Source organism: Lampetra fluviatilis, chromosome 1 (genome assembly GCF_964198595.1).
Source record: "Lampetra fluviatilis chromosome 1, kcLamFluv1.1, whole genome shotgun sequence".
NCBI classification, from domain to species: domain Eukaryota; kingdom Metazoa; phylum Chordata; class Hyperoartia; order Petromyzontiformes; family Petromyzontidae; genus Lampetra; species Lampetra fluviatilis.
Genome location: NC_136275.1, coordinates 40,412,004 through 40,436,103, shown reverse-complemented (window position 1 = coordinate 40,436,103; position 24,100 = coordinate 40,412,004). Strand labels below are relative to the sequence as shown.

At 49.2% G+C, this 24,100-nt stretch overlaps 1 protein-coding gene across 1 annotated transcript; it reads left to right on the top strand.

Moving 5' to 3' along the window:
• The first annotated feature begins 599 nt into the window (after positions 1-599).
• LOC144942808 (exocyst complex component 7-like) lies at positions 600-22,943 on the top strand. Its single transcript, XM_078869818.1, has 19 exons — positions 600-662; positions 1,092-1,157; positions 2,841-3,025; positions 6,309-6,414; positions 8,077-8,311; positions 9,703-9,852; positions 11,323-11,415; positions 11,891-12,036; positions 12,677-12,829; positions 13,620-13,718; positions 15,007-15,069; positions 16,114-16,189; positions 17,588-17,653; positions 18,329-18,449; positions 18,642-18,737; positions 19,322-19,385; positions 20,931-20,972; positions 21,558-21,691; positions 22,654-22,943. The coding sequence occupies exons 1-19, from the start codon at positions 600-602 to the stop codon at positions 22,754-22,756; spliced, it is 2,061 nt and encodes a 686-aa protein (XP_078725944.1). The 3' UTR covers positions 22,757-22,943.
• The last annotated feature ends 1,157 nt before the right edge of the window (positions 22,944-24,100 follow it).

Here is a 24,100-nt window from a genome sequence, read left to right as displayed (position 1 = left end):
CAACTACTCTAAACGCGAGATGTTGATTCTAAATGTGAAGGGAAAACCCGGAGGGCCTCCAGAGAAAAATCCACGCGGCCGGGGGGAGAGCCAACACGCAAACTCCATAAATATACAGCAGCAGCAGGCGTCAGTGTCGGGATCCAACCCACGACCTCCTGCTCACCAGGCGAGGTAGTTAACATCTCCTAGCCACTGTGATGATGCTGAGAGAGACACGCAAACTCCAAATATACAGCAGCAGGCGTCAGTGTCGGGATCCAACCCACGACCTCCTCCACACCAGGCGAGGGAGTTAACATCTCCTAGCCACTGTGGCACCATGTAACATGTGGTGTCCATTTGGGTAAAACTGCGAATGCTACACACGAGGCGCCACAGAGACTGGGCATCTCAGATGCACGCGAGACACAGACCACGTGACTGATGTCTCGTGGGCTACGTTAAGCGAAGTGACATTGTAAACAACTGTGCAGACTCACTCACTCTGTAGTTAATGACAAATCCGGGAGTTATGCATTAATTGTGTGTTTCCTTACCTTTGCGCTAAGAATCGGGGTAACGCACACACAGAGTGTTTAACATCACAGGTGTACAAGATGGACCACGGGACCAGCACGTTGCGGAGAAGAATGGTCGACATTGACGAGGGAATTGAGAAGGTATCCGATTATGTCGACCTTGCGTTGACGCTGTGCTGTGATATCTCCTCCTGTTGCCAAAACTGGACGTCGCTTCTATGAAACTATTTTTTTATTTTAGCAGGTAAGGCTCTACTGAGCTATACAGCATAGCTATTTTTTAGAAGTCACCTAGCCACAGATGATAGCGCAACGAAGTGGCTTATCACGTGGAAATGTACAGCGGCCAAATTCTCTAAACGCGTGTTTCTGAATGTGGAGGGAAAACCCGGAGGACCCAGAGAAAAATCCACGCGACCACGGAGAGAGAGAGACACGCAGACAGGCGTCAGGGTCGGGATCGAACCCACGTCCTCCCGTATAGCAGGCGATGTAGTTCACATCTCCGAGCCATTGTGACGCCTCACTGGCACAGGACCCTGGTGACTGTTTGGACTTGTGTCTGCGCAGGACGAGAGTGAACTGGAGTGGTTGTTAGAAAACTTGAGAAAGAATGACCAGCTCACCGACCACATGGTAAGTGAATGTGATTGAATCCGTTTTAGAAATATAGATATATCTGAATATAAATCGCTATTTAGAGAATCAAATGAGAAAACTGTAAATACACATTGTACGAGACAACAGTGTATATCTCTCTATCTGTGCGCGTCCTTTCTCAAAGTCGATGGCGATCGTGATCTTCAGTTAGCTCGGTCCCTGATATTTACTCAGCAACTGTGCATCAGATCCCCCCCAGTTGCATGCAATTGTTCAAACTGATGACGAACTTAATTCACTGCCCTCCCCGGCTTCTTGTGCTGCCTGTAATGTTCGAAGTCAAATCCACATTGACATTCCGTCTCTTGTGTCAGTCTCCCGTTTTCTCATTGCATGTCCAAGAAAGCCAACTTCCCCCTCTCCAATTATTATCATCGATCTTCTTGTCGTGCCTGCTATCCCTAACACATTCATGCTACTCATCTTGTCTGCCCGTGACATTTTTAACATCCTTATGTAATGTATGATATATAGCTCTAATTTTTGTTGTTAAGTATACACGTTCATTAAAATGCCATTCAATAAATCCTGTAACAGTCTGTCTGGAGTTCCTACATGGGAGGGGGAGGATGGGGGGGGAGTGAGAGCGATCACTCTGTGCTCTGATGGCCACCTACAGCACCTCGCAAGGCCTCGTGTCGCCCATTCAAACACGACCATTCATGCTCAAGTTCAAGTTCATGTATTAGGTATAGCCCTGTGAGCCATTCGGCTCTTGAATCGGGTGCAACCGCAACAAACAAAAAACATGAACAAAAAACATATTAAAGTGAATATGTGACTAAGTGCAAACAGAAAATCCAAGAAAAGACAGCAAAATATTGCAGAAAAAACACCGTACACCAACGCTGTGTGCAAAAATCCCAGTGGGATGTAAGTTCAACAATCAACAACAACCACAAGACAACTTAGACCATCAGTCTCAGCGTCTACTATTCAACGGCGGGTGATTGGGTTATAGACAAATGCATCTTCCCCGAGCTCGTGGTGTGAGACGACAGATCGACACACACACAAGCCCCGCTTCCCTCTGCGTGTGTGCGGCCGCAGTTCGGCATTACCCGCGTTATCTGTTTGCCTGTGACGATTGGCCGCATGACACAATCTGTGACTATTGCCACATGCCACGACCTACACCGAACGCACGCCTGTTGCCAGAGGAGTTCTGATGCTTAGTACAGTACCGGATCGTGTGTACACATTGCGGACAATCATGACGCATTTGTGTATTCAGACAGGCATTGGCGTGCCTGCAAGCGAGTGTGGGGGTATTTTCACGTGACATGCAAGAGCGACTGGAGGTATTTGGACTCACAAGATCCCGGGCAGGAGTTGCGTCTAGACTCCACTCGGCTCTGTAATGATATTCATGTCACTTTGCCACGTGTGGCCAATTACAATAATGCCCCCCGCCAACCACCGCCCCCATAAGTGGCTGTACAGCATCACGTTCGATGACCGTATTTTAACTCCATTGACCACAGCCTGCAGATCGATGAGATTGCTATAAATGAGGTCCACACGCCTGGCCCCGGCGAGCGAGGACTGACCCGCACCGCACACGGGGCGCTTGCTTTTGTATTCCAAACGTACCCCCTTCGACTGCGGGTGCACGACGATTAGCCCCGGACCTTCCGTGACCTTCCGTGACCTTCGCAGGTGAACGTTGTGGAGTCGTTCGAGAGGCGCCTGTTGAAGCTGGAGAACGCCATCATGCCCGTCTACCGGGAGACGGAGGCGCTGAAGCAGCTCCAGAAAGCGACCGAGATGACCCTGTCCTCTATCGACCACATAATCGCACACTACCACGTGGCCAGCGAGACCCAGCAATTCATTAAGGAGGGGTATGCCATCCGCTAATTTGCGCGTCCAATTTTCTCCTCCCCTCCTCCCTCCCGAGTGAAAATTACTTTAATGGGCCACGTTCTCGTGGCGCGCGTATGCTTGTGTCAGGGTGGCCTTGTTCTTTGTTGTTGTTGTTGTCGGTGCGGGCTCCAGTTACGGGAACCCAATGTACCCAGGGCGACATCGTTTGCCATGCGAGAGAGAAACGTTTTGCGACTCTCGGCTAGGAATGCGTCACACGTCCGTGGCCGGGCCGTGGAACTGTTGGGCGCGACAGCGAATCGCCCCGCAGGTGATCGAGCCTCCTGGTAGGGGAGAGAGTGCGTGGCTTTCGCGTCTAAATGCGGCGAGGAATATATAATTTCGTTTTTGAACGCACACAGCGCACGGGCAAGGGGAGCTTAAATGCCGCCAACAAAAACTGTAAGCGAGGCCACTTCAACTGGAGCCCCATTAGGAGTTGCGGGTATATGCGTGCTGCGTGTTAACAAGGCAGGAGTTGTTTTGTTATTTATTAAATGCTAACATGACGGTTATTATTATTATTGTAAGGCTGGACGGAAACCCATCGCTTTACGCTGCAGTCTCAAAATAATTGTTATGATCTCCATTTATTTCCACTTTGTGATATTATAAGACGATCGGAGATGCACAAGCGAACCCGCCAGCTGTCGCATTGAAAGTGCCCAGACTGTACGTCCACGAATAGCGCTCCCCTAACAACCGCGTCGACTGCACGAACGCTGCACTTTGCTCTGCCGTGTGAACTTGAGACACCGAAGCGGCAGCACGTCCCTGCCACTCACCGTCCGGTGGCAACCCCTCAAACGCGATACGGAGCCCCGCATTTACAAAGGGGCCACGTGGAACAGGGTGCTGCTCAGCTCGATACAGCAACACTCCCCATTTACGTCTCCCCCCCCTTTACGTCGTTACGCAAATACGTCGTCGCATCAACCCTCACACACTCACGTCGTTGACGGCATCGTCCCCGTCCTTTCTCGTTATCCGTCGCCTCTCAGCCTCCACCACCACCACCCACCACCACCACCACCCACCACCACCACCACCCACTACCACCACCACCCACTACCACCACCACCCACTACCACCACCACCACCACCCACTACCACCACCCAATACCACCACCCACCACCCACCACCACCACCACCACCCACTACCACCACCACCACCCACCAGAGGTGGGACAAAGTCATTGTTATGCAAGTCCAAGTCGAGTCGCAAGTCATCAAATTCATGACTCGAGTCTGACTCGAGTCCAAGTCACATGACTCGAGTCCACACCTCTGCCACCCACTACCACCCCCACCACCACTACCACCACGAACCACTACTACCACCACCCACCACCACCACCCACCACCACCACCACCCACTACCACCACCACCAACCACCACCCACTACCACCCACCACCACCACCCACCACCACCACCACCCACTACCACGACCACCAACCACCACCCACCACCACCCACTGCTGCCCTGTAAATCGCTTTGATTGACGTCGTTTTGGTATTAGTCGTCGCACCTTCCAGGAACACATCCCCCCCCCGACGTGAACCGGGGTGTCGCTTGACGATGCTGGTGTACAGCATCGCCATCTTGCCAATGACACGTTCCTCTTCTCGCCCTTTGAGATATTCAACCGTGGGGGGCATCACAATTGGGGGGCATCACCGTGGGGGGCATTACCATTGGGGGGCATCACCGTGGGGGGCTTCACCATTGGGGGGCATCACCGTGGGGGGCATCACCATTGGGGGTGTCACCGTGGGGGGCATCACCGTGGGGGGCGTCACCGTGGGGGGCATCACCATTGGGGGGCTTCACTGTGGGGGGCATCACCGTGGGGGGCATCACCATTGGGGGGCTTCACTGTGGGGGGCGTCACCGTGGGGGGCATCACCATTGGGGGGCTTCACTGTGGGGGGCATCACCGTGGGGGGCATCACCATTGGGGGGCTTCACTGTGGGGGGCGTCATCGTGGGGGGCGTCACCATTGGGGGGCATCACCGTTGGGGGCATCACCATTGGGGGGCATCACCGTGGGGGGCATCACCATTGGGGGTGTCACCGTGGGGGGCATCACCATTGGGGGGCTTCACTGTGGGGGGCATCACCGTGGGGGGCATCACCATTGGGGGGCTTCACTGTGGGGGGCATCACCGTTTCCTTCGCCGATATCTCCTCGTGGTGGTCTCTCAACTTCGCTCGACTCGTCACCACGTGACATCTGATCGTGGTCGCTTCCATCTCCAGACAGTGGTCGATGTTTGACGTCCGGTCAGATCGCGGTCCCCCCATCGCCATCCATCCCTCCTGGCAGGTCACGTGTCCGATATATAGCAGCTTCCTGTACTTAAACTATAAACTAAACTCTTTGTTAAAATGTTACCAGGTAAGGCCCGCTGAGCTGTCAGTTATTCTTTAAGAAGAAACCTGGTCACAACTGATAGCCCTATGAAGTGTATGTATGTAGAGCTTTTGTCGCACCGTACGTAGCCAACCGTGTTAATCAGAGGTGCCTTTCACGGGGAAATTTACAGCAGTCAAATACACGAAGCGCATGTTTCTAAATGTGGAGGGAAAACCCGGAGAACCCCGAGAAAAATCCACGCGATCACGGGGAGAGAAACATGCAAACTCCAAATATAGAACAGGCGTCAAGAGTCGGGATCGAACCGACCACCTCCTGTATACCAGGCGAGGTAGTTAACATCCATTGGGGAGGGCCTCACTTTCAGTTCATACAATTCCAGTGAGATGACAAAAGCAGTATAGAGAAGAGATAAAGCTGGTGTCCCATAAGATCAGTGTGGACAACATAGGCGCAGTGAGATGAGAGGAGAGGGCTGCAGACAAGACAGAGATGAGAGGGTTCCATTGGCTTGTAATGTTTGTGAGTTTTTAAACATTTGAGCCGATTTTGATTTAAAGCTTTCGTGACTGCATGGATTCATCTTCTTGGTTCTTTCGGTAAAGTCACGTAGAATGGAAATTTTTTATTATTATTATTTTATTATTTCCATTCGCGGCTCGTAGAATGGAAATAATAAAGTAATACAAATTATTATTTTTTATTATTTCCATTCTACGTGACTCTACCGAAAGAACCAAGAAGATTTGAGCCGATGTTTGCTTCGCCGGCACTGTCGCGTGATCGCGGCCGTCACCGTCGGGCTCACGAAGCCCGAAGCGTGCGAGTCGGACGCGCCGTGAGATGCGCCGTGAGACGCGGGCGCGTGTCCCCTGGCAGAGCCGCGGCCCGACTGGAGGAGTTCCTGGTCGTGCTGGAGCGGCTCCATGGAGCCGCGCGGTTCTTCTCCGTCAGTCACCCCGGCAGCGTGGAGCTCAGCCAAGTGGTGAGACGCGCTTCGCAGATCGCGGCGCCATCATTTATCTATGTATTTGTATATAGAAGAAAAATATTATTGAGAAAAAACTAAAAATACGCACACGTTATGTATTTATATGTGAAATGTATTTATATGAAAATTCTCAATGATATATAACATATTATTGAGAATGTATAATGTATACATATAACGTAGAAAATATAGAATATATTTACATCGTTATATATTTCATATATTTAATACATATGAATACATTGGCGTCAACAGAGTTGATGTCAATACACGCGAATTGACCGTGTTGGTTTCAACACATCTAACTTTACCACGCCGTAAATGTTTCACGTCTTTTTTAAATGGCAGCACACGTGATTGCGACTGCTCAAACTACTGCTGTAAAATTAATTATACTTTAATAATTGTTTTCATTGTTAGCAGAGGTGTAATCTCTGTAGTTCAATTTTTTGAATTTTCGTTATTAATTGAGTTCACAATGCATGCGTCGAATAACGTGATATTCAATGTTGTTTAGATGTGTGTATGTTGACGTATGCTGTGTGTGTGTGTTATAAGTTCATATTAACCCTGCGGCCTCAATGTAAACAAAAACAATAATCTCGAATCAAATTACCACTCTAAATTCGCACAGAGAATTGAATCACTGGGCAGTGAACATCTATCGTTATACCTATAGTGGTTAAAAAAGCATTTACATTTTACATAAGTTACAGACATTTGTCAATCCACCACTGGATGAAGGCCTTCCTAATGCCTCGTCAGTCACTGGGATTGTTTTACCATACTTCACTACCCTGATGGAGGGGCGTGTGATCGCTTCCCACTGCATTCATCACTCTTGCTACCACGGGCCAAGGATCAAACTTGGATTCCGTAATGTGGTAGGAGCAGTGTTCTTCCTCAAAGCTAGCAATCGGTAACCTGCACAGGAATGTAATCCCAAATACATCACTCACAACCATTTTCATTTTGTCCTAAATTAATTTCATAATGAAAAAATTGCTGTGCGGCGTACAACATATGCGTATTGGATGGACGACGGCTGATACAAAGTGACTGGACCAGAGCAACCCCAACGATTCGGTACTTTGAGCACTGGGTGACCTTAACTTAGCCCTGCTCCCACTATGGGGGAATCATTTGGTGAGATCATTCTGGCTGGTATTTTTTTTTATATCACCAACTTCATGAGTGTGGTGACTAAACAATGATAATGTTCCTGAATCATGGGAGCGCCCTGACTCGCACGGAAAGTGTACGGTCGGGGAACGAATCAACCGATCATGCAACCGAGGTCGATAAAATATAAACTATCACAGCCATTGGCTTGCACCATTGACAGAATCGTCCATGCCAAGCGAGTAAATATTGTAATTGTCATCTGTGGCTCAGAGCCGCTAAAAGAAGATGAGTGAGCTGACTAGATCGTTGACTAGCTCATTTTCTGGTGCTGCCACCTCGTCCAAAGGCGCGCTGGCCAGCGTGGAAAAGTCGGCGAAAAATTACCCCTCGAGACGGGTTCCCCAGAGTTCCCTTCCGCGAAGGCCCCTTCCAGCAGCGGTGGCGCGAGGGCCGCCCGTTCGCCGCCGCCGCAGATGTCGCTCGCCGCGTCATCGTCTTCCCCGTGCCGATGACTCCCGCCGCCCATCCCAGCGCGGCCTGCTGGAGCGAGGGAGCGCCGCCCTCGAGGTGGAGTTCGTCAGCGTCCTGAGTCGCCGGAGCAACCCCGTGCCCCCCGGATTGACCGCGGAGCTCGCGGAGGCGGACGGCGATTGGTGGACGCGGGAGGACGGCGAGGGGGCACGTCGCGTGGAGCACCTCCCGGAGGGGGCCGCGCGCGAGCTCGCGCGCATCGCCTCCTGGCTCGGGACTCACAGCGACAGCCTCGGTGAGACGGGGCGTAGTAGCAGGGCCCCACGCCCCATGACTGGGGGATGCCACTTTGCGAGCAGCAACAAAAATAAGTATAACCCGTAAAAACAACGTTTTTCACTATAAATCCTTTATATGCGTGGCAGCGAACTTAATAGAAAGGATTTAAAAATATATTCGCCTGTGGAGGATGCGGGGATCGATCCCGCGACCTTTGGCTTGGGAAGCGAGGGCGCTACCAACTGCGCTACTCCGCCACGGCCTGTGGAGGGGTTACGCTCTGGGCTCTTACACTCTGACGTTCAGCCAAAGCCATGAATGCGTTCTATTTGAATATATGTAAAATAATTTTTTTTGCCTAAAAAGTGTAAAATTTTGGGAATTTTTTTTCACGAACAATAATTGTCTGGCACAACGAGTCTGTGTGGAAAATGTCAGCTCGATTGGATCACGGGAAGTGGGTTAAAAAACGACCGAAAGATTTGCACGGTCCTAAGCAAGCAAGCAAGCACGCAAGCAAGCAAGCAAGCACGCGAACTTAATATAAAGGATTTAAAAAAGACGGCGACGTTTCCATGGGAAGCGGCAGAAGGAGGAGTAGCGAGGACTACTCTCGCATGTAGCTTGGCAGTGAGTGGTCCTGCATTTTAGAATAATGTTGAGTTTTTTTTGACAGAGCAGATGTGCATTAAATTGACTTTGTTTGTGAGTGGTCTTCTTATTAGTGGGTTGGCTGTCAGTGGTCTGAGTGAGCGTGCTCGCGGTGAGATGAGAATGGTGATGCTGTGAGTGGTTTGTGTGTGATTGGTTAGATATTTCATTATTTTTATCCCCTGTTCAGCAGGGACGAACATTTTTTATTTGTTTCCAAGTTGTCTCCCTCCATCAGTAATGTCAAAATGTTTTGTGAACTTGTGTGGACATCGTATTGACCGGTAAGAAAAGGAGACGTCACGAAACAGGATGATGAGCTCCAAAAGAGGGAGCATACCTTAAATTACGACCAAGTTGGAGATGGAGTGATGAAATCAGCTCGTGTGCAAGAGCTTGATTGTGTCTTGCAATGCGAAACCATGAGGGATGGTGACGGCTTGTCGGGGCCTTCATTCAGCAGTGGATAGATCATGGCTGATGATGTTGGTTTAGAGATGATTGGTCTGGCAGTGAGTGGTCTGTTTGTAGATGAAGAGACAATTTGTGCCATTTGAAAGGCAGATAACAACACATAGCTTCATCTACCTTGTTAGGGAATTCATCGTCCACATGTTATATGTGTCCATAATGATAGTGACTCCAAAAGTGGTGATACAAACTAATATGCACGTATGGGTTTGACGAATGTCCACCGTGGGGACACCAACTACGATGTAAAATGTATATTTATATTTTCTCGTCTCGGGGTCACAGAGTTTTTGAAGAGTTACCAGCAGATCCGTTCCCGGGTGCTTCTGCGCTCCATGTCGGAACTCCGCGAGCACCACCAGAAGCTCGGCGTGAGCTCGGCCCGGCCGCTCACGGCGCCGCTCCCCTCGGCACGCAAACCCAACAAGAAGATCAGTGAGTCGAGGCCGGCTCTCGCATTGTGGCGATGCCTCCAACCGCACGAAGGACATTTTACCGCTCACGGATGATAATGATGATGACGATGCTGCGGAAATGTGTACGGAGCTAGGGACAGCGTGTGGCAGCAATCCCGGCTGTGCCCCATTGCCTGGACCAGGTCTTGTGGACCAGCTGTTGTGGACCAGGTCTTGTGGATCAGGTCATGTGGACCAGGTCTTGTGGACCAGGTCATGTGGACCAGGTGTTGCAGACCAGGTCATGAGGACTAGGTCTTGTGGACCAGGTATTTAGGACCAGGTCTTGCGGACCAGGTTTTGTGGACCAGGTGTTGCGGATCAGGTCATGAGGACCAGGTCTTGAGGACCAGGTCACGAGGACCAGAACTTGAGGACCAAGTCTTGAGGACCAAGTCTTGAGGACCAGGTCTTGTGGACCAGGTCTTTTGGACCAGGTCTTGTGGACCAGGTCTTTTGGACCAGGTCATGAGGACCAGGTCTTGTGGGCCAGGTCATGAGGACTAGGTCTTGCGGACCAGGTCATGAGGACCAGGTCTTGAGGACCAGGTCATGAGGATCAGGTCTTGAGGATCAGGTCTTGAGGACCAGGTCTTTTGGACCAGGTCTTGTGGACCAGGTCTTTTGGACCAGGTCATGAGGACCAGGTCTTGTGGACCAGGTCATGAGGACCAAGTCTTGCGGACCAGGTCATGAGGACGAGGTCTTGAGGACCAGGTCATGAGGACCAGGTCATGAGGACCAGGTCTTGTGGGCCAGGTCATGAGGACCAGGTCATGAGGACCAGGTCATGTGGACCAGGTCATGAGGACCAGGTCTTGAGGACCAGGTCATGAGGACCAGGTCTTATGGACCGGCTTCTGGTGAATGAGTGATGAGGGACACCTGCGTGCCCCTCTCTGTAGTTGTCTACTGGCGAAGTCGTCCACCAACAAATGTCGACTTTCCGCGTGCACCTTGTTGCGAATTGCCTTTCGTGCCCTTAATGCTCTTTCACTTGGTGACACTGGGAAACTCACAAACCTGACAACTCTTAAGAGCATCCGCTGAGCGCGATACACAAGGCACCCGCACTGGAGTGTCTCGCAGGGTCTCCGCTCGCAGGCTGTCGTCCACGGCAAGGTGCGAGCACCCCCACGCCGCGTTGACGCTGACCCGCGGCCAACTCCAGCTGTTGAAACCCACGGTTGTGCTTGCCGCACATCAATCTCTCACTTCTCTTCTCTCTGTCCTCCGCTTCTCTTTCCAGCCTTCGATTGCGACGGGGTTCTTCTCGAGAGGCGTTCGTCTCGACCGCACGCGCCCAACCCTTTTGATCGCGGTTCTGCCGGCTTGGTTTTAAAAGATATAAATATATAAATATATACGTGTGTGCTCTCTGTATTTGTGAGATTTTATTTTTTGAAAGAGGACATTTTATTGGAAATGCTTTTCTTCCCCTCCTCCCCAGGCTCTATGATTGTGCTCCCTAGTGTGCAACGCTTGCAGTCATTATCCAAGTCGGATCGTCGGAAGAGCATCAGTGATTTAGCTTCCGTTGAAGGTAATTTGTTATTGGTTTTTGTTTTAATACATACTCTATGTACACGTGTCCACGTGTAGTGCTTGTATAAGATGAAGTACATATGCATGTGCAAACACACGTTATTTTTTTTAATATCAGAATCTTTATTTCGACTGGAGGAATCCGATGAGCTATGAAGCTCTTTTTCAAAGATGTCCCATATATATTAAAAATATAATTTGAGGGTCATGTCAACCTATCATCCTTCAGGGGGTAGTTAAAATAGGTACCGCTTTGTGGGAGGTCAACAGTGGTAATCCTGTGGAGAAGCTGGCTCCCGTCATTGGAATGTGGAATTTCCACCACTGGCTCGTGGGTTCCGAGTTGAGATGACCAATGCAGAAACGGTCATTTCCGCAGGGGAGATGCCACGTGAGATGCCACGTGAAATTGTTGTTTTATTTATTTCATTGACGAATCGCGTTGAGCAGCAGTGTGCCTGTGTTTCGATCAGCTATGGAAGACAGCCTAGAGTTGGACGCACAGCTTTACCTGCCGTGCATCCCTGGTTTCCTGAAGCTGGCGATGAGCGAGTTTCACCTGCTGGAACAAATCCTACCCACTCATCACCACGCAACGGCTTTCGAGAAGCTTCTGTGGGTAAGGCGGATGTCATCCCAGGGACCTTATATATTGGCCGTGTCACCAGTGTTAGTTTTTCTCAGTTAATGTCCAACAGCAGTAGGGGGGGGGGGGTGCCATCTAAGCCACTTCTAGAGGGTATTTGGCCTCCTCTTTCACGTAATGTGTGGCATTTACCCCACCACACATGGCCTTCTGGTATCGAATAATTCACAGAGATGCTGTTTTTTGTTTTCCCCCACGAAGAATCCGTTTTGAATTGCACGGGGACACGTTGGAGATACCCTGCTGCTTCGTAACTGCTCTGTTGTGAATTACGCTTAAACCTATTTCATTTTCTATTATTTTTCAAAGACTTTGTGGACATTACGAACGCAAAAATGCCCCTAAATACAGCACGTGGCAAAAAGGTTTACGCGAAAATTCCCCAACAGAAACGTGCCGCATTAGCAAAGAAAAGTGTCGCGCATTTCCCCACGAACGAAAACGACATCGAATCAAAAGCTTCAATTAAGACAAAAAACGTCGCCAATTTTCACAGCGCGTGGCTCCGCTGCGGTGATAGAATGCGAGGCCATAACTCGCCGTGAGAGGCGAAGGTATCAGAACCTGGCCACCGCCGGCAATGCCACCGCTCACGACGCCCTCTTCGACCAAGGATGCGATGGACAAGCTGATGACGGACGGGGAGAAGATTGCTTCGTCTGCCAAGCGAGCGGCGGAGAGGAGGAACTTCTTTGTCATCTCCCCGCTCTTCGCCGTCATCCGCCGCTTGAAGAGCTGCCAGCGCGGGTTCAACATCGTCCTGCAGGTGAGCGCGCGAGCGCCCGACTTGCCGCCCGCGACCGATCATCTGTCAGCTTTCTACTCGTAAGAAAATAAATAAATGCGCACGCACCCACGCCATCTCTCCCCCAGGATGCCCGCGTCACAAGCACCGCGTTGTACGCGGGGGCTCGAGATGCGGTTGCATTGAGAACCGTCGCCTGATGATGCTGGTTGTTGTAATTGCCTGTCGAAACGTCACGGGTTCTCGAAATTGTAAATGTCGTAGGTTTACTCTCCAAACACACCGGTGTGCTAATGGTCACGTTTTTTTTTACGTGACAAACCTTACTGATTGGCCGTGGCGGGTGGCGGTGGCGGGTTTAACGACACATTAATTTTTTTGCAATCTAACCCAAAAAAACTCCTATGGGTAATATTGGTCGTGAAAGCGTACGTGTTGGACGGACCCTTCCCCACCTCTGTCCACCCAGCAGTATACGTGGACACACCGCATTTCATTTCTATCGGGCATCTGTGAAAGAAGAGCTTCATAGCTCATCGGATTTCTCCAGGAAAGATTCTCACTCTGACTGATAGCGCACGCGTGGCGATGTCCCGTGGGAGCGCTCCCACCTTTTCCAAGAAATCTGGCCAGCATGGAGGAGTAGGCCAAATACACCCTCGACAGAAGCTCTCTAGAGCACCGTGTAGTAGAGGCCCTTCCATCAGCATTTGCTGTGAATAATAAACACTTGCAGGGCTGCATGCGTCAACCGCCTGCTGCATGAGTGGCAATAACGCCGTGAGGTGATTTTTCCCGCTGTCTCGATTAGATCACGTCCTCGGCCATCAAGGACAGAGTTCCGTTGCTCATTAGCAACATGGAGGCTGCTGGATTTGGTCTGCTCGAGGGCTTCACTTCGTACATAAAGGTAAATGTGCAACACGAATCACAGAGGCAGTTCGCCAATAGAGTGTATACATAGGGACTCGTTTTGGTTTTTAAAATTTCGGGTTTCAGATTTTCAGATTATTTTTTTAAGGACACAATCGGATTTTATTAGATCCTCAGGAGATTGATATTGCGCGTTAATTATGTGTCTTCGAGCTAACAAAGGTGGCATCACCTGATGCCTCGTGAAGCAACTTTGGCAAAAGAAACCACGGAATTGATGGAATATGTGACGTAATTTTCTGTCACGTCATATTTTAGAAAAACAAATTTCAGATAACCCAGGCTCGATTTCCGACTGTTTAGGATTCATCTGATAATTGGGAACACATATTCTATATATATTCTGTATATATATATAAACACACGTACAATATGTGAGATGTTTGTTGAGTGATTTCGAATAGAGCCATAGGGTGGTGGTGGCGTTGTGTGACACTCACGCGTCTCAGCAAGAAGGTCCCTCGGTTCGAATCCCGGACCCGGGCACCTTCCTGCCTGGAGTTTGTATTCTCTCCCCCTGCTCTGCATGGGTTTCCTCTGGATTCTCCACTTTCCTCCCGCAGTAAAGTAAAAAAATAACAACCATAGAATGCAACTGGTATCGGCCAAACATCACGATACTGAAAGATTACCTGCAAATAACTCGTACGGCATGTCACGACAGAAACATTACCCCCTACTGCGAAAAACTTGGCAGGACCCTCCTGAAAAAAGAGTCTTGAGACAGTGAAGCCTTCCTGGGTAAGCAATCAGAAAGTGGAATACTCAACTGTGTTGTATGTATGTGCGTGTGCACGTTGAACTTCTTTCGCACTGTACGTAGCCAACCGTGCTCCTCGGATGTGCGGGGGCATGACAACAAACTAAACTATAAAGCAGTTCTAAAGAAAGGAGTTTCTATCGAGATTACTTCAAAGTGCATAGCTCCAGTGACGTCCTTCTATCGGAAGGAAGAGCGTTCCAGACGCGCATCTGAAAGCGCGCGATGCGGTGCCCGTCTTTGTTCCATGGCTAGCCGCTGTTTTGCGGATGACCGGAGTTCGCGTGATGGTTTACGCTCCTTGAGATCAGCAAGGTTTTGTGATTCATTTGTGGCAATAGCTTTGTGTGTAATGAGCGCAACCTCACAATGTGTTCGTTCGGCAACCGGAAGCCAATGCAGCTCAGCGAGCACCGGACGGGCACGGTGGGATCTTGCAGTGCCCGTCACGACGCGCGCCACCGAGTTGTGTGCACGCTGCAGCTTGGTCACGTGTCGATTACAGAGTGGATCTGGGAAGGATTACACGGTTCCCAAGGATGGCACAGTGCACGAGCTTTCCTCCGCCGTAAGTTCAACCAGCACACAATTCATGAAGACAAATGAACGCTTGTTTCATTCTGTTTAGTACGTGATGCAGCGTGTATGTCTGCACGTGTGTTGAACTTCTTTCGCACCGTACGTAGCCAACCGTGATAGTCGGAGGTGCGGGGGAAGGACAACAAACTAAACAGAAATAAGTTATTTAAGAAATGAGTTTTCAATCTACAATTAAGTTTGCTATCTTGATTTGAAGCTTTCGTGACTGTAGGAATCCATACTCTTTGGTTCTTTCGGTAAAGCAACGTAGGTATATTATTTTGTTTCATACCTACGTGACTTTATCGAAAGAACCAAACAGTAAGTTTGCTACGCAGAGCAAACGCATAGCTCGTCCGTGTAGTCAATTACTACAAAATAAAAAATGTTGTTATGAAGTAATTTATACTACGACGCGTAAGGCAGTGCAGGTCTCATGCCTGTAGACCCAGCCCTCGGGGTGGGCGATGCGGGCCTCTGCCCAGGGCACCACACGGTGAGGGGCACAGGGAATGTGTGGGCCCGGAACGGGCACGTTTACAACACAGGTTAGGAACACGTCCAGGAAGCGAGCGTGCAACGGGCGACGCCGATGCGCACGAGTTACATGAAGGATATCAATTGGCAGCGAACGGCAAGCTTATTGCCGCAGAATTACTTTCAAGTGACGCAAAATGGCTTTGTTTGGCTGGGTCACCATTAACGCTGAGGCTGGGCACCCAATGGCTCTTTGCCACGACCATGGCTTAGACCACAGGCTACCTGTAGTAAGGAGAGACACTCTGCTGAAGCTATACAATATAATCCCTCACCATGCAATGTGTTTGTTTCAATGTCTGCAAGGGCATATGCGTTCATCTGCTTGTTTTTCAGTTTTCCTACTCATCATTTCCCGGCAAATGTGTTCCTAATGCCGCCCAAAAATTATTGTGTTTGGCCTTGGCAATGAGAGAGACTCTAAATAATCACGCAGTCTGGTTCGTGTAATCTGTGTGGCCAGATTAAATGCATTTTGCCCTATTATCTCTCACAGGTCATACTGTTCCTACGAGAAGTCCTGGATTTCCAAGAGATAGCTGGAGGCATCCTCACTTCCCAGGGCTACCAACGTACGTATGCATGTTGAGCCGTGTTCATCGGTGGTGCAGGGGAAGGACAGCAAACTAAACACAATTTTTTGTTTTGTTTAAGAAATTCGTTTTCAATCTAGATGATGACTTAAAAGTCCATAGTTCCAGTGGCCTCCTAATGTCGGAAGGAAGAACGTTCCAGACGGCCACAGAAGCGCGTCTGAAAGCGCCGCGCGATGTGGTGACCGCCTTAACCCGCGAGTACACCCCGCGCGCCTGCAATTAAAATCTCCGCCATCGGAAAGATAGCCATTGGCTGGACAACAACGCAATCAAGTTTGAAAGAGCGCGGCTTGTAAATGGCACGAGTCCCAAATACCGGCGCGGTTTCGAATTGCCGACCCCGGGTATCCCGAGTCATATTCCTGTTGTGTGAGAGGCAGCTGAGCTCAATTTTAGAGATCAAAATTAACTCTCAAACTACCTCAGCACACGAGTCATTGTGGGCTTTTTTATCCTTCGATAATTTAATTTTAATTTGCTGTTCCGTCTTCGTTGAATTTTAATAAACAGATTGCTTTTGTTAAACTACCCCCCAAAAAATACAATAATTAAAGGCTAGAAGCAATTGGACGTCATGCCAGCAATTCTAGTGACAATTTAATTTGCCAGAGCAAAGTGTTGAGTATTTGAGCTGCTTTACTAACGCGCTGGATGCACAATGCAATCCCTCCGTCACTAGTTCAATCTCCCATCGCCAGCAGCAGCAGCAGTTTAAACAATGGGCACGTTTATTAAAATTCACCCTCCTCTGTTATATTAAAATGCCCTGAGCCCCATCCTGATGCTGGACAGACTTACGAGAGAGATATTCAGAGGGGTACCCCCCCCCACCATCACGTCCGAGGCATCTGACCAACATGGCAAAGTCGGTCAAAATACCTGCCAGAGGGGGGGGTCTCTCTCTCGAGAGATCTTCCCCTAGCGGGGGCCCCTTCCACAAGCAGGGTCGCGGGCAGCACATTCAGGGGTGCACCGTCCTCACCTTCACCGTAGCCAACTCAAAATAGAAATGCGACTTTTGTCGGGGAGTCATCGGATGGTTGTCCCACGGGAGAGATTCGCCGCAACCACGGCGTCGTGGAGTTGTCCACCATGGGAGTTGTGAACGGGAGATGAAAGCGACCCCAAGCTCGAGTGAGCAGTGAAGCACTTTGGACTAATGGCTCAGAATAACAATCATTTTGACCGCGACATACGCTTTTGACATGTTTTACATGACCGCGCGTTGCAATTGAACGTTGGGTTGTGGATGAGTTGTCTCGGCTTTGTGACCTCAGAGGAAGGGTCGCGTGGCCGTCATTGTTGTTTCGACTTCGACAACGTTGACCTCGCGGTTTGTGCGCGATATTCTGTTGTTGTTGTTGTTGCGTGCAGACTCAAGCTTGGAGAAGAACGTCAGCGCCGCTGAAAAGGAGCAAATCTGCCTAAGCGCCTACATTTGTGAGTCGCTCCCGGAGCACACGCAACCCCATGGTCGGTCACCCGATGTGCTTCTGTAACTTCATTGGAAGAATATGTCCGAGCCGACTTGTATGTATGTTCAACTTCCTTCGCACCGTACCTAGACAGCCGTGCACATCGGGGGTGCTGCAGGGTTATCTGATGTTCTTGTCACCAAGATGTATATTTGCTCATTGCTCTAAGAGCACTTCGCTTGTTTAGCTCTTGCCATGTTGGCGATCCCCCAGATTGCTCCGGCGAGTTCCGACTCCATCCTGCCCTCTTCACTTCTCACCCCGTTACACAAAACCAACTTGAGATTGGAAACTTTTTTTTTAATTAATTGAAAAATGGTCTCAGCATCCGACGGTGTCCGTTTGACCCCCGTGCCCATTTGACCCCCGTGCTCATTTGACCCCCGATGCCCATTTGACCCCCGTGCCCATTTGACCCCCGATGGCCATTTGACCCCCGTGCCCATTTGACCCTCGGTTCCCATTTGACCCCCGTGCCCATTTGACCCCCGATGTCCATTTGATCCCCGTGCCCATTTGACCCCCGATGCCCATTTGACCCCGTGCCCATTTGACCCCCGATGCCCATTTGACCCCGTGCCCATTTGACCCCCGATGCCCCCCCCCTCCCCCGTGCCGTTTGCCTGCCGCGTGTCCCCAGGCTCGGCGCGCAGCCGCGTGGAGCGCGCCCTGGCGGCCATGGCGCACGTGTACGAGGACTCGGCCCTCGGCGCCGTCTTCCTCATCAACAACTACAACTACCTGCGCTGCTCCCTGCGCAGGTGCGTGCGGGGTGCGTGCAGGGTGCGTGCAATTCTGTATAAATAATGCATCTAATTGTAATGACACTGATAGCAAAATGTGAATTTAATTTGGAGCGATGCATTTTTTCCCTTCACGTTTTCAGTACATCGAATGGTTCGCGGTCATGGTTTTTTGTTGTCGTCGTAAATCACGTGTCCACGTGTTTTCAGTTTTGGTTTGCTGCCGCTGATCGAGTTGACTGAGGCGGGGACTGATGGAGCATACGAGGGTTTAATCGAGGAACAGATCGTGGTTTACAAGAAGAGGTTTGGTTCCTCAATCATACAAACAGTCCCCATCGCACAAAACCATCCTGAACGTGCACAATGTGTGTGGCACCTACGCATGAGGTCTGGAAAAATGACCAAAACATCTCGGTGTAAAACTGATGCGTTTCATATAATCCAGTTCCGGCTCCAATTATAGCATTCCCACCGGCGATGTTTACACATCGCACCAGATCCTCATTTGAGGTTGAGTCTACCTAGGGAAGGCCCATGACCGGGTCACATAATCGTCACCGGTGTTGGCCGTGAGAGGCAATCGAACTCGGACCGCCGGGTTTGTAGCGTAGCGCAGCGCTGACTGCGACGCTACGGCTCCCCACATGCATCACTCCATCTCGATTGGTACAATATAAATACGTCAGACGCTGCGTGGTCTTCACGGAACAAAAAAAACCACGAAAAAACACTCGACGTTGCTTTCGTTACAACGCGGCCTAGGGGTCGTGCCAGCGAACCGTCGCTGAGAACGACGCTAATCGTGCCGTGGTTGGGGTGCGGGGTGTGTGGGGGGGGGGGGGCGAGAGGCATTAACGTCGCCACTGTTTGCTTGTGGACGCCGGCAGTTGGAGGAAACTTCTGGATCACCTCACGGTCAGCGGGCTCCCCTCATTGGAACCCGGGTCCAAGGTAAAAGCAACGAAACGATAACAACGGAGTGCAGTACGAGCGGGGTGTGTGTAAAGGTTTGGATATGCGAACATCTCTAGATAACGACGGGTCAGTGGTTAAAAATTAAGCGCAAACGACTTTAAACGTGAGAAATGCACGACTGTGCTTTAGAGGTCACCGCGGTAGTGAGGGGATGGTGTGCAGGAGGTCGTGGGTTCGATCCAAACCCTGACGATGCCTTTATAGTATATTCGGAGTTTGCATGTGCTCCTCATTTGTGACAAGCCACTTCTATGAGCTACGATGTGTGGCCAGGTCACACGTGAAAATGAGCTAATCGCTCAGTGAGCTTTGCCTGGCAATCATTGTCAGATTTGCAGCATTGTACAATTCCATTTACGGCTCTAAAATGTGCTCTGAACGCCGAACAAGACCGCGGATTTCAGCAGTTGGAAAGCATTTGACTCCCGAGATGAAATGAAAAGACGCGTCGCCAGGTGAGGCAGGAGACACTTGATAGACAGGGCCCTTGGCTTGATGAGCGGCGGCACGCCCTGGCTATCGGGTTTCTCCCCACTGTGTAGAGACACCGAATTACAAACGATGACGACGCCCGCACGCACGTGCTGCGGCGGTGACGCAGGAGACGATCACGTGACAAACAGAGACAATGGCAAGGACACCGGATACGCGCGCGCGTCTTTTGTGCGGTTTCTAAATGTTTTAAACGCGCTCGACATTTTGCGCGGAGGTTGTCCACTGTTGGCGTGTGTTCGGCCACGCCGGAGATTAAAGGGCGCAAACTTTGCCTGCCGTGAATTGACCTCTGCATTAAAGCGTTGACCTTGAACGTGAACCCTCATTAAGACATCGGTTGTGCGTTACATATTGAACATTCTGTTTATCGTAGGCACCGCGAGTTGTTTTGAAACACCATATCATCCGTTTAGAGAAAACGTATGATTGCACATATTACGTCTGGAGATACAATGTCTCTCCCATTACATTGTCGTAAGATGATGTATAGATGCAGGACCACTTTGTCAGTCTCCTGCTGAATAATGAAGGCCTTCCCACACAAGATTTGGTCACGTGGGCTGTTTGATAATACTTCAGCACGCTGGTCAGTGTGGGTGGGTGAAGAGAGGCATCCAGGACCGGTTGAGATATCACTCAAAACTAATGTTAGCAATGGCTCAGAATTGAAATGTGGTCGCCAGGCTCACAGCACCGTGAGCTAACCACTGCACCACCGCTCCTGCCCTGGTAACAGGTATTCGTTACTTTACTATTTTGTTTTAGTTTAATGTTTCGAACTACAATTACATAAATACATTGCAATGAATTTCAACACGAGCAAGCCAGCTGCTTTCTAAACCTGTTTGACTCAGATTACATATTCTGGATTATTCGTCTTATGTCCATAGCTATTTGTGTTCAGGCTGGAGGTCTAAATTAACCATTGATGTTGTTTCCGAATGAAAATACATTTGGTACAAGGCTGTTATATAAGATGTCTATTGTGTTTGATGATGATTAATCTTGTTTTATTAATGCTTCCAGATAAAGTCGAAGGAGAGGAAAATGATCAAAGACAAGCTTAGTGTAAGTCTAAAGCCCATATTTCAACATCTAGATCGAATCACACCGTTTAATATTGTACGGGCGGTTGAAGACAATTAGTGAATCTAATATATATACAGCTCCCATTAATATGCAGGTTCCTCTAAAACATCGGCATCATCAGCATCATCAGCATCATCAGCAGCCATGATCCGTCCATGATCCTGCGGTGAATATCCACCAGGCCACCACGATCTCTCACGATCCCGCGATGTATTAATCCACCTAGCACGAGCACACGAGCTGATTGCTCTGTCTCGTCTGGGAAGGCAACTCTCAGATGTGGACCATTCCTTGGCTGCAGCTGTCATTGCTGTTTCTTGTTTTCGTGTTTTTACAATTGGCTGTAATCTCTTCTCGTGACGTGTCATGTCCAAGTTCACTTTCCTTAACACTTTGAGAGACGTCTCCGACCTGTGCATATTCTTTCATCCGCGTGTTCATCTTTCTGTCTCTCAATTTGATACTGCGCATGCGTCTCCCCCGTGCTGCTCTGGACATTCGCCAGATGTTCATGTCGATTACGAATTACACTCCAACGATGCACTCGTGCGTCGCGATTTCTAGGCGTTCAACAATGGCCTCGAAGAGCTGTGCAAAGTGCAGAGAACTTGGGCCATCCCCGATCGTGACCTGAGAGCGAAACTCTACGGCGAGGGCAAACCCGGAGTCGTTGCCGCCTACGGCAGCTTCCTCGAGAGGTGAGGTGCCCCCGCGTGGCGAGCGACAGGGGCCCACACGTGGACACGCCGAATGGCAGTGATGTTGGCATGGTGTAAGTGTCCAGGGACGCAACGTGTGCTGTAAGGAAGCCACCGGGAGCCATTGCACTTTTAAATCAATCTCGATTTGGAAACTCATTTCTGTCGAGCTGCTTGTGTGTTTGGTTTGTTGTTCTCGCTCCCCCCCCCCCCCACCACGCCTCCGATTAGCACGGTTGGGTACGTACGGTGCAAAAAAAGTTACACGTACAACACACGTTTTCATGTTGTTTCTTTTTTACACTCCGCTGATGCACGTCATTCAACATTGCTGCCACTTTCACATGAATCAATCTGCCGTTAAGAAAGAAAGAGGGTCAATTGAAATCACAGGGTATCTATAGATGGATCACCCTGTACATCACAGACGCATTACCTACGAAAATCACCCATAAATGTCTGTCCATCCCGCGCGTGACGTCACTCCACATGAGCCCCACCCCCCCCTGATTAATATTTTACACAAACGCACAAGAAGGTCGCACACTCATAATGCCGCACCCCTACACAATAACCATTAGGGGGTGACATCACTCCACATGCTGCACCCCTCCCCAATGACCATTAGCGGGTGACGTCACTCCACATGGGGCAACCCCCCTCATGAATAATCATGAGCTGAACAATTTTTCTATTGAATATTTCAGATTTACAGCAATATACACTCGTCCTTCGATGGACAAACAAGCTAGTCCACAATGTGCAGACAACGTGTGTGAGCTCATGCACGTGTCAATCGACAACCCTGGCCACCGCTACAAACGACGTGTTCCATCGGAGGGGATTTTTCCAAGTGAAATATATTAATGACTTGTGAATAAATCTGAATGAAAAAAAAACATTGAATGTGCGTCCATGCTGACTGAACGTGTATCTCTTTTGCAAATCACGTCCACACGCAGATTCGCAAGTGTCTCCTTCTCCAAGAATCCCAGCAAGTACATCAGATACTCGGTGGAGCAGGTGGCAGGGCTGCTGGACGGGCGGTTCGACGCCACAGCCTGACCACCTCAAGAGAAGCCGCAACAACGTCGCGTGGCACGCAGCGTCCGTAATCGTTATACCGTCATTAGGGCTGTCATGGATATGGCAATGCTGCAATATATCGATACGGTACGATACGAGCCATGGTATCGCCTAATGTGTTGTTAAATATTCCACTGGCTGACATTAGCTTCGTTGTTGTTGCCGTACTTTGTTGTTGTTGTTCTACTTTTAGGTTTTTTCGGTAAAGTCACGTAGGTAAAAAATAAAATTAAAATTAATAAAAGTAATAATAGAAATAAAATGATAAAAAATATCACGACGTTTCGGAGGCAACACAAGTCTCCGTCATCAGGTGGGACCGTCACAGCTAGATTTCCTGTTCTACTTGATCGCTTTTGTAATTTTTGATGACTCGGGTCGCCCTTGCAAATGAGATTCATCCTTTGCCTTTTGAGTCAAATAAAATTAACTTTAAAAGATGTCAGATTTACTAAAAAAAGTGAATAGTTAAAGTTGTTATGAATATAAATTGTCAATTAACTTGATGCAGGAGCCATCATTAGCATGACGACGATTGCTTGTGTTGCAATCGAAACGTCGTATTCTATTATTTCATTTATTTTCTTTCTCCGTGACTTTACCGAAAAAACCAAAGAGTAATTCCTGCAGCCACGAAAGCTTCAAATCAAGTATTAGCATGGCAATTATATAATTTAAGTTTTGTAGTAAATGTAATTACTTTACGATGCGTAAATGGAAGCGTGATCGGTACAATTGCGCTGATTATAATACAAGTGGCAGGGATGTGTTGAGTGAACTTTAGCTGACAAACGTTTAATTAATTCTTAATTGTACTGGAGGTACACAGAAAATCACAGAAAAATACAACAGGATGTGAAATACAATTACGAAAAATCGTGGACTGATTTATCGAATCATACGCAGAAATTGGAGATGGTGTCCTATTCTAGACATGTGTTGTTTTCATTGCGACCTTCATAACAACAGCAACAATGCACACAGCCCATGGTCAATCAAGGAACGGGTGAAGGCCTCTTCAGACTGTCATGGGAATGATCATAACCCAAGACCATTGAGCTTCGGAGCATATTTGCATTTTCATTAACGAAACGCAATTGCCAATTACTCGATACTGCAGGCGTGTGTTTGTGAAAGACGTGATTGAAGTGCTTTATCACAAAAAAACCTGATCGCTCTTTTTGCACAAACAAATAAACGTGTTTGCACGAATGGAGACTTATTTTGGTAATTTTTGTAACAATAACTCTGCGTTTTAAAATGTGTCTTGTAATACATTCCGTGGATACAAAATGAAACAGTAAAGCTTTTCAACATGAAACA